Consider the following 18,913-nt stretch of genomic DNA (forward strand, 5'->3'; position numbering starts at 1 on the left):
CTGCTCACAAGGGAGGCTCCATCGTGCTACAGCGTCTCCTGAAGCAAGAGAAAAGGGCTGTGACAAAGCTGCCAGTGTCACCTCTAGACCTGGCTGCTTCACCCACTTGCTTTGTGTTTGTTTGCTTTTCCATGCTGATACAATGAATTAAGGCATTCTGTGGGTCATGCCAGCCACTGACAGGCTGGCATCAAATGTATGATATAGATTGTCTTTGCTGGGGACATGTCATTCCCACTTTGTCCTCTTTTATCTAGCTTCTCCCAACCTGAGAAGCTCTGCCTTGTCCCAGCTATCAGGCCCATCCCTCCTGCCTGATCTTTCCCTTTCCCTTATGTAACCTGAGAAAATGCACATTTCAGAGGGAAGGGAACCAGAATATGACTCCGAGCTAGATCTCTTGAGCCTGTGGTGGGACTTCTGTCTGCCACAGCTACAGAGGCTCATGTAGGCTGGAAGGCCCACTGAAGGGGAAATGTCCCATCTCTTTAGGTGCATTGTAGTGACAGCATTTTACATAAATATTTCTCTTTCACATAGCCATGCTATGTAGAAGATAAAAAAAACCCTAGTTCCGCTTTTAAGAAATACAGCAGCATTACTGTGGCTATCAGCTTGGACCAGCACGGTCTGTGCATCTGAAGCTGAAGGCTATAGGATGGCCTGACATGCCAGTGGAATAGACAGCTCCAGCTTAAGCAATGTAGTTTGGTCTCTTAGGGTCTTCTGCACACCCCACAAAGTGTTAACCACTCACCACTGCCTTCAGCCTGGTGATGCTCTGTCAGGGCTTGGAAGCTGGCCCTGCGTAGCCGCTGCTCAACCTCCAAATGATAAATCATGTCAGGATACAAAACTGATTTCAGTCCTTAAAAATGAATAGGTGATTTGAAAATGTCCTGTGCTGGGTGTGAATTCTGCATCCCCCTCATCAATCACTTGTCATAAATAACATTAACATTCAGGAGCCAGCAGAAGGCAGGCAAGTTTGGAGGGGGAAGAAATGTTAAGTGATTTCCTGGTATCTTTTGTAGACCAGAAGGGCAGTCTTGTTTCCCATTTAGGTAGTTGAGCAAATTCTACATTCTCTCCTCCCTGGGGAAAAGACCCTTTGTGCTCTTCCAGCCAAGTGTGGCAGTAACTAGAAATAAAGCTAGGAGATGGTTAAATGGTAGGAAGTGGCATGGGGCTTGGTTTAAAGGGGATGGGCTGAGAGGGAAAAGTGTGCAGGAAAGTGGGACCATCAGGTCCCAAAGCTGTTTGCTCCAGTTGCTGTATGGACTGGGATTTCCTCCCCATCTCCATGAAACTGTCATCTTTGGGTGGGATTGGGGCAATTGGTGCTTCTCAGGTGGTGGGAAGCTGCGTTCACATCATCAAGGAAAGGATGTTCTCAGCCATGAGCCCTTCCAGGGCTGCCTGCTGCCGCTGGGTGCCAGCCAGTAGCACCTCAAGCCAAATGAGTTATCACCTACAGCGCTGCAGCTTTCCAAGCTGTGTCGCAGATCTGGATGCCCAATTAGATTCCCATTAATGCAGACAGTGGTTAGGTGTCCTTGGCTTATCACTAAGCTGAGCCTGGTGCAAAGACCCACCTTGGTTCTCCGAGCATGTTTGCAGGAAGAGGTGCCAGGGAGGGCTATAGCACCAGGGACTGATGGAAGGAGACTTTGGGTTCAAATTTTTCACTGACTGGTTGTTTGCTGGAGGGATTTGCTCCTGGTTTTATTTTCTAATGGCTTTATTGCTATAGATTATAGCTTTAACTGGTGTCAAGGGCACCTAGAGTTCTGGATCACCTTCCTTTAGGGATGCTTAACTCTCAGGAAATGATGCTGTAGAATCGATGTGGTTGCCAGCTATTGGGGTTGAGTGTCTTTCAGTCCTGAAGATGTCCGTGAAGTGTCCATGAGAGCCAGCATGGGTGGGAGTGGAAAAAGTGCTTCTGTTCTGAGCTTGGGGATGGAGCAAGTCTTGCCCAGAGCTTCTCAGAGTCCTCCCATAGCTCAGAGCTGAATATCCTTTTCTTCCTTTCTTGTGCAAAACCAGGTGGGAGGCTTGAGGAGTTGAACACTGAGAACTTAACCCAAACACTTGGTAGCCTTCTGGCCAAAGTGAATGGAGACATGCCACGCATCCAAGGACCTGCCTTGGTTACCGGTCTCAGGTGTCTGGGATCAGAGGCAATGCAGTCGGGGCTAGTTTAGATGCTGGAGGCTCCACTCTTTGGTATGTGAGAGGAGATATATTTGTGTGCCAAATTCTGTAGCAAAACTTGATGACAGCTCTTCTGGGATTCTGCCTCAATCACCACCTCAATCTCGTTACTTAATGATAATAAAGATGGAAAGAGCAAAATTGGCCTCCTCCATTCACTGGGGACCAGATTCTGCTGCCTCTGAAGTGCCTGTGATTTCCAAAGGGGTAGGGCTAAGCTCTTGCTTCCATTATTACAGCAAATTATTTTCTTATCTCTCTGCCTGTGAGCAGAGGACTGGAACCTAAAGAGGGTGATATGTCCAAATACACATGTTGAATATTCCTTCCTTCCCTCTTTAGGAGGGAGATGCTGCACACTATTAAATTCATAATGCTGTGCCTGGCTGCATTAGTTACCATGCAACACACTAACGAAATTGAGGATGAAGAACATATTTTCCCACGTCTGCAGTACTGCAGAATAGATTTAATAGACTTGCATGTATGGTGCATTTGTGAAAACACTGTGAGAAAGGGGGACGGAGGGAGGGAGGGGGGAAATGTTTATTCGTTATTTGCTGATGAATAATTAATTTACAAATGTTGTCTTGTTAAATATAAATTAAATCCTCATTTGACACACTTTATAATTTAGAAGTATAAGCCCAGCATGAATGAAGAGAACTCCCCACTGACTGTGTTCATGTAAATCCTGAGGAGCCAGGGAGGGAGGTTTGGCTTTCAAAGCTAAAGCTGACAAGGGGTAGCGATGAGGAATGGGGCTGCTGTGACAAAGCCAGCTTGGGGACCTGGGGCACTTTGTCTTTGTTCCTGGGTGCTTGTCGTGCAGGGATGGCTTAGCAGGGCAGGGAGGCAGTGGATGTCCGCACAACCCTCTTGCAAAGATTGCTTCCTCCCCACTCAGAGCCGTGGGTGGCTGAGCTGCTGAATCGCAGCTCTTTGAGTAAAATCCCCATCAATGCCACATTATCAGTGGGCAGCAAGCTGGCAGCTGCTTGTGAACAGCTGAGCTATCCCAGCAGCAGGAGCAAAGATCCCCAAGAGTGGAGCTAGGCTCTACAAAAGCCCTATGGGACTAAGCCACCCTTATGGAGAGCCCTTAGGTGGTTTGAGGCATCTCCGCACAGAAGCGGAGCCGTATCCCAAGGAACGGCGGCGGTGCTTTGTTGGAAGGCAGTTAGCGTGGGAGCCACAGCGGGAAGCCTTGGGTTACAGCCCTGGTGTCCTGCTGCAAGGCTTGGGTTAATATGGTAGTTTCTTCTTAATAGATGGGGAAACCGAGACCAACAATAATTGTCTGGCTCTGAGGAACACTTAAGTCTTGATTATACTTAGCTTTGGCTGCTTTGGAATAAGTAGGAAGGAAATGAAATGAAAATGGCACACTTTTTAGAATGCTTGAATATGTTGCTCTGGAGCACAAGATAAGCCTATAGGTAAAAGAAATTTGTTAACTCCCCACCTTCTTTCCTGCTAATAATAGACTCCAGTGGTTGCACAGCACTTTTCAACTGAAAGGACTTGAAAATGCTTCACAAATCATCTGTCTTGGAGGCAATAACCCAGATGCACCCACTTCTAGGGTGGATTGCAGTGCCTGAAGCACACCACAATGCTCTGCCAAGGACTGTGTGCTGCTCTTGGCCTGCCCAGTGTGCCACCATAGTCAGGCATCAGCATCAATTAGTGAAGTTGCACAGGATACACACTCATGTAATGAGCTAGGTCGGGTTTTGGTCCCTGATAAAGATGTATATTGTAGAAATTTAAATTTTGAGAAATGAGTTTTGCTCACTAAGGGCCCCAGTGCTTTTCCTGGCCATTAGTTTCCATGCCTGAGTGATGGCTGGAGCTGCTGGTGCATTTATAATGTCTTCACAAATACTCATTTGCTTGGAGAGTGCTCACGTCTGGTGATTCCTTGATGTTCAGGAACGGTCACCTGAGCTCATTCCTGTGTGCCCGAGTGCTAGGAGAGGGACTGTTCCTCATGTAGCTGCATGCAGTGAGGTCAGTTTTTTGTCATTGTTTGTCATTGGCTTAAGAAAAATAAAAATCCAAAAGCCACTGAGGAATATTACCGATCACATGTAACTTGTGGGACAAATCACAAACCACAGCAGAAGGTCTAATGAAATAACATGAGTTACTCCCATCCTGAACAAATAGCCCGAGAGCTTCTGCAAGTTTCAGGATCCGCTCCCAAACTGGAAAAGAGCTGATTTATTCACTATGAATAATTCAACCAGCTCCTTTTATTATCCAGAACATATACTAATCCCCTCCAGATATTTTCTGTGTGACATCGATGTTGGTATTTTATTTATAGGCTGTTTATTGTGCAGAAGACACAAGGAGTCCATTATAAGGGAAGATGAACAAAAAGCTGGGGGTTTGCCTCTAAATTTTGGAGCTAAACAAAATGTAAAAGTCTGGACAGCAGCCTCCTAGGGGAAAAGTGCTTTTCTTCAGAGGCATTTCTGGAGAGCAAAGCCCTAAAGTTAATTAACATCTGTGCTCAAAGTCCAGCGCTGAATGAGGAATGCGGCTGTACTCCGTCAGGTTTCTTAAACTGCAGCATCAGTCCTGGCACACAGGTGTCTCCATGCAGCCCACAGCCTGGGCGGCCTCCGGCCCTCCGGCAGCGTGGCATAAATCAACATTCATAATGCAGTAAGTGGCTCTTGTAAATTCCTTCAGGGATCTGATTTCTGGCCTTCTGCTGGCAGGAATGGCTCAATCCCACATTCAATTTGTGCCAGCCTTTGGAGAAAACTTACATTTCTTCAGCCAGGCTGAATGCAGAGGGTTTTTTTGCTCTGGACCCTTGCAGGCAGCCTGGGAAGGATGCTTACTAGGTGCTGCCCAGGTAGCCAGTGCGCTTACTGTGCCCAGCCTCAGCGTGTTGTAACTTGTAATTCCTCACCCTTACCCACAGAAAACCTTTCTAACATAGCTCGTGACTGCAGCAGCTGCGCCTGGTCTCTCTTTCCAGAGGTGTCTGTCAGCCACTGAGTTTTTGCTTCTTAATACACCATGACGACAGTTTTCCAGTGACCAGGAGACTCACCTTACTGGGGCCTGGACCAGGCTGGAGGGATGTCCCCTGCACTGACAACCCTGTCAGCTAGCAGCTTTCGGGTTCGTAGGAGCTTTCCCTTCTGGCAGGGCATTTACCGTGAGGCATAGGCATGGACATGGCTGCAGTCACTGGGCGGTGGGAGCGCACCCTTGCCCATCCCGCGGTGGTAGGGATGTGCCTGTGAGATGCGGGGTCAGGCTCAGAGCTGCTGTGTGCAGCTGCCTCTCGCAAAGAAAAGTCCAGATGCAAGTTGTCTCCATCACAAGCGCGTCAGCTAATGGAGTTGCTCGGTGGTTCCCCAATGGCCCCACTTCTCCGTACAGAGACGGTGTGTGTGGACAGGCCAGGAAGCATGTATTTGATTTGGGTACTGATCTGTGCTCTGAACCTCATTAAATTGATTCTTCCAAGTCAAAGGGAAAGCACTATTGTGTCAAATTTGAAAGATATAGGCTCTGAGCTGTACCAACACTTGTCACTTGATGGGCTGAATTATTTTTAAGGCTGAGCTGATTTATCTGAACTGAAGGATTTAGATCTCTCCACAGGAGAGGTCTGGGTATTTCAGGTACGTGACAGCCAAGTCAAAGAGCTGGTCAGAGGCCAGGGTTTCTGGTCTAGGGCAAAAAGCCAGCATCATAGGGGAGGGGACAAACAACCAAAATTCTTAAGCAGTTCTGAGGGAAAATGGGTTTAGGGGCAATCAAAACATTTATGTTTAGCATCAGCAGTTTGTTTTTCATTTGCTTTTCATACGGTGATAAATTCTGTCCTATAAGTAAAGCATGAAAAAGAGTATTTGAAAATAAAAGTAAAAATGAAGTGTATCAAATAGATAAGTGTAAAGCAAAATATTTTGTTAGCTTGCTAGAGAAAAAAAAAAGTTTCTGAACGAAATGATGAGGTTGAGGTAATTCATTTTAGGTTTTGACAGTTTAAATTTATTTTCAACAAAAGTTCATTTTCTCAGTAGAAATCATCCTCAGGTGAAGCAGTCCTGCCATCTCCCCTAAAAGGCTGACGTGAAATCTGCTTGCTATAAATGTTTTATGAAATGGACCATTCCTCGGAATTCAGTGGTTGTGGGTGACCAGCAGCAATATGCTTCAAGGACCTCTTCATGCCTCAATGTTAAAGGCTGAATATTCAGACTATTACATCCCATCTCTGTGCACAGGAAGGGTTTAATTGCCCATGATACAAATGGCAAGCAAGCAGCAGTGATACTGCCAGCCTGAGCCTCCCCGTGGCACCGGGGCTGGCTGGGCTGAGCCAGCGCTTTGCTTCTCTTCCCTGCAAGCCCTTGCATCTCCCCCGCGCCTTAAGCTGTGTCTTAAGCTTGGTGTCTTTTGCGCTGGTAGGAGGTAGGTGTTAGGGTCAGCAAGTGGGTGGGCAGGTAGATCATCACAGTGTCTGCCATGATGCCTCGCACGGGTCAGCAGCAGCCCACTCTGCTGTGGGTTTGCTGATGCTGCAGCCATTTCACACCAGTGCTGCTGAGACTGGCCCCAGTAATTCCCAATGCAACAGCTCCTCAAGGCCCCTGAAAAATCATACTGGCTGCATGGGGCACTACGGGTCGGGGAATAAGTCTGGCCAGGGATCTTTGGGCTTGGTGTGTGCTGGTAGCATGGAGTTGATGGTAGCTGAGGACCCTGGTATAAACCTTGGTTGTCCACCTTCATGTCCAGAGGGCTTTTCTGTGAGGATTTCTGTGGTTCTTGACAGACCTGCAGTTAGCTGGGAATGGCTCTAACATCTGATCAGCTTTGTTCAACAGGAGAACGCAGGTGGGAGTAATGGCTCACCTGCTGGCAGATGCACAGGGTATGTGTGAGCTAAAACACTTGGGAGTGTGAGTAGGGGAACACCTTGTCTCCATGTGGCTGGGCAACAGGGAAGGACAGAGCAGGGACTTTGCAAATGTTGTAAGCCTTGTTTCTGACACTTCCCCCTGATCTGCTTCTCTTTCCCTCCAGCTTTTTCAGTGTACCTGTTACACCTGCCAGACCAGGCCTGTGTCCTTTGGTCTGTCATTCCTCCACAGACACCCACAGCCACCTTAGTAGTGTAGTGAGGACATGGAGAGGAAGTGGAGCAATGGGATAGAGAAGTGGGAAGGATTTGTGGGAGTTAAGTTGGTTGTTCCTACAGCCACAGGGAGGTAGGAGGGTGAAGTTAAGATGATAACTGGCTGATCTCTTAATTTGCTCCGTGAAAAGAAAAGCTGAAGGCAAAGAGAACCGTAATATTCAAGACAACCATTTCCTTTTGTGGTCTGGCAGTGGTAGACTGACAAACCTGTCCAGAGTTTGCAGCCTTAGCTTCTCACGTGACCCTGCACCCTGTGAGAAGGTGTGATGGACCCTGGTTTCCCCTGCCAGAACAAAAAGCCACAGTGGTGACATGGCTTGGAGCAGTGTGCCAGAGGGATTTGCAGATCTCAACAGGAGGCTTGGGGAGAGAAGGTCTCTGCAGAGCAGGTAGGGAATAGAAGGAGCTCTGGGAATGGGGATGTTGACACCCAGTTTGCACTGCAAGGGAGGAGTGAGCCATTGCATGGAGCCAAGCTCCCTTCCGCGGGATTGCTCACGGCTGGCTGGATGTGAGCTCTGCATGCAGCCTCCTGTGGAGCTGGCTGCAAGCTTCGGTCCAGTTCTGCAGCAGTGAGGCTGGGGGCTGCTTGGATGCTGGTGCTCTCTCACGGGATCAGCAAGAGGGGAGATGAAAATACTTCAGTGTTGCTGCTACCTCAGAAAGTCAAAGGCAGGTCCAAGTGCTGGGATTTGGTAAGGGGCAGCAGAGGATGGGCTGTCCAGCTCCCAGGAACCTTGGACTAAGCTCAAGAGCCAAAATTATTTGGTTTCTTTGCATGTATAATTCTGGGATATACAAGCTGTACCAATACGTCCCTTAGACCTCTGTGCAGAAAACCTCTTCATCTTTTTCGCTTATTCCCCAAAGATGTCCTAAAGCCATCTAAGGGGAGTTGGGTAAAGTAAGGTGGTTGAGTTTTAAAGGAGGCATCTGCAGTGGGCTGGGTCTCTACAAAACAGTTGGGAGCTGGTAAAAAAGACTGGGAATACCAGCCCCTGCTTTCTGAGGAGAGTCTTTTGCAGCCACCAGGTGCCATAGGAAGTGAGCAGCCCAGAGCAGCAGAGCTCTGCAGGTCCTGCTTGCCTGGTGGCTGGTGTCCTGGTTTCCAAATGACCGCCACACTTAGCCTGAAGTGTGGATGTATGCCTGGAAAGGAGAATCAGCTGGCTTGGTGTCCCTTCTGTAACTGCAGTCCAGCCTGCTTTGCCCTTCAAATATCCAACAGGGGAGACAGAAATTGTTCTTTCTTTGTAACCTGATTCTCCCAGCTGCTTTCCCTCATCCTGGTGCTCCTTTGAAATCTCATTAGGGCTGGGCCGTGACTTTGTGGTGGCTTGAAAAAAACTGTGAAAGGAAAAACAAAATGAAGCAGGGAGAAGGAGCTATATCAAGGAACTGGCAGGGCAGGACAAGAAAGCTGGCAAGCACAGCAAAGGGGCATGAGAGACAACATGAAACAGGTTTCCTTGAAAGAGTCAGTGGAGCAGAGTACACTGTCCCCACCTCCTTCTTCATCTGGAGCCAGGAGAGAACAGTGTCAGGAGTGACGATTTCTGCAGAGGGCACAAAACCTTTCCCTTCTGTGAAAGCAGAACTTTCTCAGATTTTTTGAATGTGCTTTTTTCCTTGAGGATGAGGATTAGAAAGGGATTTACACAGGCAAACAGTGGTTTTCCTCCTGGCCAGCATAAGCATTTCCATACAATGGGTGGCATCCCAGGGACTCAGGTGCACTGTGCTTTCTCAGACCCGTTTTGGTGGGAGGAGGACAGAGTAGCATCAGGGTTTGGGAGATGGACCTCTCAGGTGCTGTCCTGACTCACTGGTTTTGGAGAACTGAACCATACTGCCCAGCCAGGGCATTACCTCGTGATGCTTTGTGCTGTGTCGTGACTCATGTGGTGCAGCCTGTTAGCCCACCACAGCCTGTCATTGATCTCCCAGGCCCAGTACAGTTCCTACAGCCAGTGGTGTGCCTCACTTCTTCAGCACAGGTTCTGAGGTCTGCTGGCTTCTCCACCCTGTCAATGTGCTGCCCATGAAGGTGGTTTGACAGAGCTCAGTGCCTGTTGGAAGCAAGGGGTTCTCATGGAGGACAGCATATTTAGCAGAAGGCTGTAGTGATTTTCCTGTTCCTTGTACTCTGTCCCTAAGCTCTTGGGACTGGCCACCATAGGAGCCTGTTGGGACCGAGGGGCACTGCCTGACACTGTTTGCCCATTCTTATCCCTCTGGCTTTGTATGCTGTTGTGCCATGCCATGCAATTCCTGCACTGGAAGGAAGTTTCTGGCTCTGATGCACACAGAAAGCAGAGCTCCTAAGGCTCCCTCCCTCTGCCACCCTTTCCCTCCTGTCTTGACCTCAAAGCACAGCTTATGTAGCAATTTTTTCATCGCTAGGACTGCAATGGGAGGGACTTTGTTCCCTTTGCATGACAATTGCTATCCAGCTGAGATCACTAGACACCTTTCAGTCCATAGAGAGAGGCAGTCTGTGCCCTGGAGAGCCTTACTAGACAAAGCAAAGTCCCGTGAGAAGGTGGGGAGAGGTTGGAAAATTATGTGATGCTTGAATAGGGCCATTACAATTGAAGCTGTTTCTGTTTGAGGAGGGGTATGGGCAGGGTGTTGATACCTTTCTTGCTGAGGCAGAGAAGCAGAGTGGTGAGCTACAGGCCACAGAGAGTGTGGAGAGGGCATTGGAGAGGAGCAGGAGGAAAGAAGGCTAGAACAGGGAGGAAAGGGAAAAGAGGGAAAACCCAAGAAAGCCTGGAGAGATGAAAAAACAACAAAGGGAACTGAGCAGCAGATGTGGGTTTTCAGTCCCTGAGCAGACAGGGAAGGTGCTGAGACCTTTACAAAGGTCTGCAGACTACTGTGGACTACTCTACTTCTCCAAAACCCTCAGTCCTTCCAAACAGGGACTGAATGTAAATAAGAATCAGACCCTAAATTTCAGACACTGTCTTGATTTTACCAGCCCTTAGTCTATCTGGTGAGCCAGCAGCAGCAGTCGGCTGTACTGGTGTCTGGCAAAGCCGGTGGTGATGCCAGTGGTGGTCCCTTCTGTATGAGGTATGAGATTGGTGGCAGGGAGGCAGGCCCGGCTGGCAAGCCCTAAGCTTAGAAAGATGCTTGCTCTAATACTTCAAAACCACACAGCCACAGGCTTCTGACAGTTGAAGGCATTCGGGTCATTTGAATGTTTGGAGGACTTTCCTGCCTTCCTTTGCTTCACCTGAGGGCCATTTCCCTGCTGTCACAACGGGATACTGCTCTCGTTCCTGCCTCTTCATCCTAGGGAGGAGGCAGTGAGGCTGCAGCATCCAGCTCCCAAACTGAGCAGGAATCCAGCAGCCCAGGACAGGAGTTTTGTAAGGACAGAGAGATGAGGAACATGTCAGTGCTGGAGGAACTGATCATGTTCCCAGCCAATGACAGACTCACAGATGTCACCATCCCAGAAAGTCCTCCTCAGGAGTGTTAAGGACTGGACACCTTGGGGGGTCCATGGGACCTCCTGCCTTCCTTTGTCTATTACAGGGGAGCCGCAGCAACTGGTTTCCCTGTCCTGGGTAGTATTAGACTGCCCATCCCAGTGTTTAATTTTAAATGCAGTGGGTGGCATGGGAATGGGAAATGCAATTAAAGAAATTCCAGCTTCCCATCTGAATCTCACCAAGATGTTCTTGGTAAGACCAATCTTGGGAAGTTAACTGTATGCAGTGAGGTTTGTCTTCTAGCCCTTTTAAAGGAAATTTCTTTTTGTCTTGTCAAGAACCCCATGAGCTTAAAGGACAAATAAACCAAGAGCACCTGCCCAAAGTGCTAAGTATTCTCTTCCAGTTATCCTGTGTGATTCTGTCCTCACCTCTTCTCTTCCCCCACCTGCTTGCTTCTTCAGGCACAAAGTTGCTTCAAGCCCAACACTGGGGAGCATTTAAGCATTTAGCGGTAAGGTTTGACATGCAAATGAGACTTTGGACAAGTGTGGCTTTGCTCTGCAGCAGCCTAGACATTTTCTAGAGATCATGGTAACTGGCCTGCATCCTTGTTTGCATCAGAAGGTGCTTACACATGACTCTCCACCCAGGCCATGTCCTGTCCTGAGAGTGGTGAAAAAACAAACTAAAAGGAGATGGCTCCTTCCCTGTACTGCTTTGCATAACACTTCAGTGAAGTGTTCAGTATCTTCTTTAAATCTGCCCCATCTGCATATAGCATCCTGTGTCCATGCCACTGCCTAATAACCTCGCCAGGGACAGTGCAGACAGATGGTGCTTCTGTAAACCAGAGTTTGGCTGATGTCATGTCTCGACTCAAGGACTTTCCTTGATCCTTTGGGTAATGACTGTTAATCAGATGCTAAAACACACACTATGTCACACGCCCCTGGGGCTCACAGTGAGAGACTCCCTGTGCCAGGCTATGCTCCAATGAATAGAGGAACGGACACCATGGCACGAAGCCATCTTGGGGTTGCATGTGAGGAGATAACATCACTGAAGGACTGAAAGTGGTGGTATAAGGGAACAGCTCACAAGAAAGGGTTTGGGGGAGAGGCAGCAGTCTGGAGTGGTTGGCTGTCATGAGTATAAAAGCCTGCCTTTTAGATGTCGCTGTTTGCCCATGCATGGGAGCAGGCATGAGCAGAGGTGTGTGGGAACAGGCAGGCAGAGATCTCGGAAGCCAGTACTAGGTTTTGAAAGCCCTGTCCACTTCCCATCTGCAGAGATTCCAATGGGTGAGCAAGCCATGAGTGGGGAGTTTGAAATCGAGAGAGCAGCATGTACAGCATGTCTTGTTTGAAGGCTCCTGGCATGAGGACAGGACATGGTGATGGTTTTTAATAGCAAGTTTGTATTATAAAAAGAACACTGTCTCAACTGAGATTCCCTGGGCAGAGGCAAAAGACATTCAGACAAGGACAGCACTGCCAGTGTTGCTGCAGAAGTGAAACAGATGGGAAGTTCAGTGTGTCACCTTGAAAATACAGATCACCAGAGCTCTGCTCCTTTTGTCCTTGTGAGCTCCCATTGTCACTCCAGCATCATGTCCAGAAAGCTCTCTGGGGTCTGATTCGGAGAGAGGAGGACCTTGGGAGCATAAGGAAACTCCCATTCTCATTCTATTGCTCTTTGTGTTGGGGAGACAGAACTCACCCAGAGCAGGGACACAGAGGCATCCACAAGCAAGGTGTCTCACACTGCTGATGGGAGAACTGAGAGAAGCCTGACGCTGCCCAGCTGGTCGCTGAAGTGGTCAGTGTCAGGCATTAGCATGTGCTGTCTGCGCATGTCCCCTCTGCTTGCTGCCTTTGGAGAGTGCTTGCATGTGTCATGCTAGAAGCACGTTCCTGCCCGCTAGCTGTGGGGACAAGAAGGTGTGCATCAGATTTGAAGATTATTCTAAAATAAGGTTATTTTATTTAGTTTATTTATTTAGCCTGGAGAGTGTCTGCAGACTTTTTGCTATTAAGCGCATTCCCTGGGACACAGAGCTGGCTGCTGGGAGCACCCCAGGGTTTGTAAGAGATGTTTTCAGGCTGGGAGGGATGCATAGAATGTTCTGGAGAAGAAAATGCTCACCTGTGCAGGGCTGTGGGGGTATGGAGCTGCTGAGTAAAGTTCTGTTGGAAGCAGGGATGCTTGGGCTGACTCCTGTTCTGCAGAACAGGGAGACTGGAGGAGAAGCTTCCCGGCTTCCCTCGAGCTGCATAGAGTGACCTACCAGCCCTTGAAAGAAATATACCCCATTTGTGGTACTTCTCCAATAATTCCTGAGATTTTCATGAATTGCAGTTCCCAAAGAGTTTGCCTGTAATACTTGCTCTCCTTAGCTCTGTGACTGACTGCACAGATCCATCAGATTCACGTCAGCCCACCTGAAATGCTGGCCATGCTTCCCAGGAAAGCAGCCTGCTCTATGTACTGCAGCGAGGGATTTGCTTGGAGGTGCAGAGGGAAGTGGGCTCTGTAAGAACAGATACCAGAACAATAAAAGCTAGAATGAGACTGGCTAGGATATTAATCTCTCAGCCCCACTGTTATTTAGGATTTTTCCAAACTATCTGTCCATCAGAGGAAACCGGAGGAACCTGTTTCCAGGTCTCTGTCTTCTCTATTTGGAGGTCGTCTTGTTGCTGTTGAATACAAATGACGTTGCAGAAAACACCTTTAAATCCTTAATTTTATCCTAATTTAGGAAGATATCTAAGACATTTCCATCTCATGCCTTTGCTTCTCTCTTTGGCATTTGTCAGAAAACTGAGCTTTTAAGGAACCCGGAGAAGGAAGTTCATAGACACAGAGGAACCATGGGGTACCAACTCTTTTGTATCCCACTAACTGCACCCTCGAGAGGGCTCAGCTGATCTGCACACACAAAGTTGCTTTGAGCCATTTGAAAAGGACCTTCTGGCAGCGCATAGCTGTGTTTATTTGGTTTATAAGCTAACCTGAAAATAGACACTGCTAATTTCAAGTTGTGTCATGCTAACCCTGTGAGTTCAAGCTGTTAGTCTGCAACTGGGTAGCCCTAACTCATACCTGCTCTGAACCTGGGGTGGAACTTCATCTAAAGTAGAGTTCCTGGGGCCAAATGCGACTGGAAATATGGGCTGATTCTCCATGTGTGTCCACATACAGCGGTGAGAGAGGGGGCACAGGAAGGAGCAAGCTGAGGCCAGGTACAACAAGGATGTCCTTGTTGTACCAGGACATCAGGATGGGGAGCAAGGAGATCCTCCTGGGCCGTGAAGGTTAGGGCAGGACGGCTGGGGCTTGGATGACCCAAGGAACAGGGCTTAGGGTGGCACTAAACCACAACAGTGCCCAGCTCCCAACTCTTGTGCAGGGGACTGGCTGATTACTGAACCTGTTTCTTTTGGATTGAAAATTTGGGGGTTTTCTTTGAAATGACTTTTCACATGGAAATTTCATAGCTTTTCACTCAAAGTATGCTTTTAAAAATGAAAGGCTTTGAGAGCACAGTAAAGTCTTTTTGTTACTGTTTTATTTTTTTCTTCCAAGATGAAATATTCTTGTGAAATCCACATCCCCTTATTTCCCACAAATCCTCTTTCACAGGACAGGTTTTTTTCCATTAGATGTTTTGAGATTTTTACCATTTTCTGGGACTGGGTTTCCATCAGCATCTGTGTTGCCCACATGAGGAAAACAAGGACTGATCAGTGATGTGCAGCAGTGCCAGGTGATGATGGTGACCAAGAGCCAGCTGGGTCATGCTGAAAGGCTGAGTTCAACATGAGCCCACACAGCTGGCAGCGGTGATGCTTCAGGGTGTTCCTCAGCTTTGGATAAACTCATGTGATAGTAGTTAGGGTAGGCAGTCTTCAGTGTTTGCCTTACGGGTAGTTTGATTTATTATTTTATGACTGAAGTTTGATGTAATATGGCGTGCATGCCAACATGTGTGTGCTACCCCATGTGTAATCCAAACGGCATGACCTAATTGTTAGAGCAATTCCTCTTATTTCATTAGCTTTTCTGCTGAAAACTTTTTAAAAGCCCATGCTTTTACAGAGAAGGTAACAACATCCATGTGCTGCATAGCAGATGGTACAGTAATGTTGGAGGCATATTTTACAATAACCTTTTTCCAAATGTGTAAACTGAGGTATTGAGAAGTCTGTTTCTGATGCTTGAAAATGAACCAGGGCAGAGAGAAACTACAGGAGTGCAAGAAACAGTACTGTCATATGTTTTAGGGGCTGACCTTGTCCTGCCAAACTTCAGCTATTCAGCCTTGATCAGCCAGGACTCTTCTAAGGTCCTTAAGAGTGTGAGGCTTTCCAGAACTTGGACTGCTTCATACTGGGATCTCTCTCCAGAAGTGCCTATCCTTCTGCAATGACTGTAGGGAGCCCATGATCAAACACCTCCTATTTAATCACCTTGGTCAGATGCCTACAGCTAAGTGGGATCTGATTAATGCTCAGAGAAAGAAAGGTCCGAGAGCCGTCCCACAGCTGATCAGTGCAGAACCACAGCCATGCAAGGTTCTTCAGCATCAATGCAAACCACACTTGATGGGAACAGCTGCTAACATCTTCAGGAACTGTTGTGGTTTAACCCCAGCAAGCAACTAAGCACTACACAGCTGCTTGCTTACTCCCCTGCAGCAGGATGGGGGAGAGAATCAGAAGGGTAAAAGTGCTCCCAAAGGCTGGAGCATCTTTGTATAAATCTTGCCTCAGATAATTCTGAATGAAAATACATTTGGAAATGCCAACATTTCCCAGTGGGTTCCCCATGTAGAGGCAAGGGAGCCAGCTCAGCTCATAAGTTCTTCCTCATGAACAGCTGTGCTAATAATAGCCATTGAAATTAGATCAAACCACAGGACAGTGACAATAACAGCTCAGATTTTTCAAAAGAGCTGAATGACTTGTGCACTACACCTTTTGCAAAGGCTGGCTAAGAATGGCACAAGAGGAGCTCTTTAATGCTGATCCCTTCTGAAAATCTGGGCTTGACAACAAATACTAAACTCCTGGGTTAGCTGACCCTCCACACTCCTGAAACATTAGCATTGGTTATCCCAGACCTGCATACTGAACTTTACAGCAGGACACCTAACCTGAGCTGCCAGGCCAGAAGCAAGATCTCACAAGTGATTCCAGTCAGGAGTTAGAGACTCATAGGGGCATCTAACATGGATTTATCATTGCATCGTTGGTTGCTTTCTCCTACACCAGAGATACTGCTTAGGAGGAGCAATGTAAGCTCATACTGGCTCAAACTGGGATTGCAGGGCTGGGGGAGAATATGTCAAATGTTGTGTTATTTTGGCCTCAACAGCTGGCAAGGAAAAGAAAATGGCCCCAAGCAGAATAAAGTCAACCCACCCCCATATGTCATTTTCTCAGGCTGCCATTACCCCATCTTGTCCCTGCTGTGCCGATGCTTCTTTGCCCACCCATGGGCTTTATTTCACTGTTTTACAACCTGATGTCCTATGTCCAAGCAGTACCCAGTGCGATCCAGAGCATTCAGATGCTGGAATGTGCTCTTTCCACCTTCTGTTTTCAGGTAGTGGCCATGCTTGTGCACTTGGCTTTGAGGGCTGCTGCTATCCTAACTCTGTGTCTCCTCATGTCTGTTTTGAATGAACTGTAGAGCCAATGCCATCACTCTGAACATGCTGCATCTGTCTCCATTTAGAGATACGTTAGGAACTCATCCCTGGCACCTTGCTCATCCCTGTGTCTAACCAGGGTGAAGGATCAGCCCAGAGAATGACTTGACCGCCTGATGGCAAATGCTCTTTTCTCATGATCTCATTCCTATGCTAGGGACGTTTTTGGTACCAATCACTCATCGCCGGTTGGCTGACAGTGGAGTGAGGGCAAGGAAAATGAAGCAGGGAGTCGTGCGTTGCCCTGCTCTGCGTGCCCCCAGCAGGACACAACGTCCAAGGGAGCGCACTAAGAGCGCCAGCATCTATTTTAATGGCATGGTTTGAGAAGTCAGCTCTGAACCAGCAGCAAGGGCAGCAAAGGGAGGATGTGCTGCAGTCATAAAAATTCCACCGAGATAAATCAATAGAGGGAGGAGGAGAATGAGAGGGAGAGATGGCAAAGTCAGACATTGTTCATCTTTGCCACAGGAGAGAGGGAGATGATGCCTCTGTGGTCAGGCAGCTTTGACAGCAGTGAAAGGGAGCAAAGTCCAAGTCAGGGAGGAACTGTCAGGAACAAGTGGCAGCCTTTAATATGGGCTGGTGAAACTGGATTTGGGGGTCTGGTTCAGACATCCACTGAGTGCCAGACACGCTCCTGCATGGCACTAGTTAAGACATTCACAAGCAGGCTGAAAAAGAGGGTAAGGAGCAGTAGCAGCAAGCAGCAGAATGGTGGGCTAATGAGGTGGACTACTGCCAATCCGATTGAGACAGGAGCTGCCTCCTAGAAATGCTAGTTATGGGTGAGCTATGACACCCTCTCTCTCACCAAAACAAAAGGTCCTTATGGTACAAACTCTGTTTTCTGTCTGCAAAAGACTCCAGATTTTGAACTGGTTGCATCAAGAGCTGGGTCCATAGCAGCCCCTGCCCCAGCTTCCTTTTCTAATCTTCAGCAAGGGGTATCTGCCCAGGAACCCATAGTGCTCCAGTTTTCCATATAAAACATTTACAGTGTAAGTCCTGCAGCAAGGGGTGGATTCTCACTAGATTTATGCACAATACTGCTATTGCTATATGTACAAATTAGGTGTATGTAGCACTGCGGGGCTGTATCCTAATAAATAACAGAGTTGGCTGCTTGCCTTCCCTCGTAAGCTGGTGAGCAGCTTTCCTTGCCTGTGTTTGAAACGTGTACTGAAAAGATGCTGAACTTAGGACTCGATTCAGGCAGTGTCCACACTGCCCCTTCATGCCTATGCTTAGGAGTGTTTGGCTTGAGCTGTCTGTCAAGAGGAGACCCAAGCCCTTGTTTGTATGGCCTTGGCTTTCCAGGCATGGGTCAGGCCAAACATGCTACAGCTCAGCCCACCAGTCAGCACACAGTCTTTGGCTCTTCCAAAGTATGCCATGGATGTCCTGATCCTGAACTAAAGATGAGCCTGAAAAGGTGTCAGTGGTCACCAACACCTGCTCCCAGACTTAAAAAGCAAATGTTCTGGCTATGACTCCAAAACAGTGGCCTGCAGACTAGAGGACAGGGCTCTGCTTTGCCTGAATTCCTCTCAGCAAGACATGTTCTTCCTTCTCTTTCACAGGAATACACCATTGACATCTTCTTTGCTCAGACGTGGTATGACCGGCGTCTTCGTTTCAACAGCACCTTGAAAGCCCTCACCCTGAACACCAACATGGTGAGCCGCATCTGGATCCCAGATACCTTTTTTAGGAACTCCAAGCGGGCTGATTCCCACTGGATAACTACACCTAATCAGCTCCTTCGCATCTGGAATGACGGAAAAGTGCTCTACACGCTCAGGTACATCCAGCAGGCACTGTAGCTGGCTGCTGAAGTGAGGGAAAAAGGAGCTGGTCAAAGCAGAGGTTTCCAGGTGCCCTATGACAGAGTAGTGGAGATGTGTCCCAGTGCTGATGGGAGTACACAGGAAGTACTGGCTGCAGAATGGGCTGCTTCTTCCCAGGATGCAGACTTCCATAAAAATCAAACTGATTTTCTGTCTTATACCTAGAAAAAAGTCAAAACTATAAATGGTTCCCTAAACCAAAGTGTATGTGGGTCAGTCCAGCTATTTCATTCTGGTAATAAACATTTGGCTTTTGTTCCCATAAATTCTCACTCCCACAAATGAACCTGAAAAGCTCACTAAACAAAAAGACTTTTAAAATATGAAAATAAGATGTTTTTTCTCACTTTGAAAATATCCAAACATGTATTTTGTTTTGCCGCTGTTTTGAAATGTTCCTGCAAACAGACTGATCTTCAACAAATCAGTGTTTCTCTCTCAAGGGAGTGAGAATCTCTCTGTCATTCTGTGGTGCTGGAATCAAGCCACCTTCACCAACACAAAA

General features: G+C 47.8%; 1 protein-coding gene across 1 annotated transcript in view; it reads left to right on the forward strand.

Moving 5' to 3' along the window:
• Positions 1-18,913, forward strand: part of GABRE (gamma-aminobutyric acid type A receptor subunit epsilon) — a 39,370-nt gene that overhangs the window by 8,555 nt on the left and 11,902 nt on the right. Inside the window, exon 4 of the mRNA XM_037408421.1 lies at positions 18,142-18,362. Within this exon, the coding sequence (XP_037264318.1) occupies positions 18,142-18,362 (221 nt within the window). The remainder of the gene's footprint in view (positions 1-18,141; positions 18,363-18,913) is intronic.

This window comes from Falco rusticolus, chromosome 14 (genome assembly GCF_015220075.1).
Source record: "Falco rusticolus isolate bFalRus1 chromosome 14, bFalRus1.pri, whole genome shotgun sequence".
NCBI classification, from domain to species: Eukaryota; Metazoa; Chordata; class Aves; order Falconiformes; family Falconidae; genus Falco; species Falco rusticolus.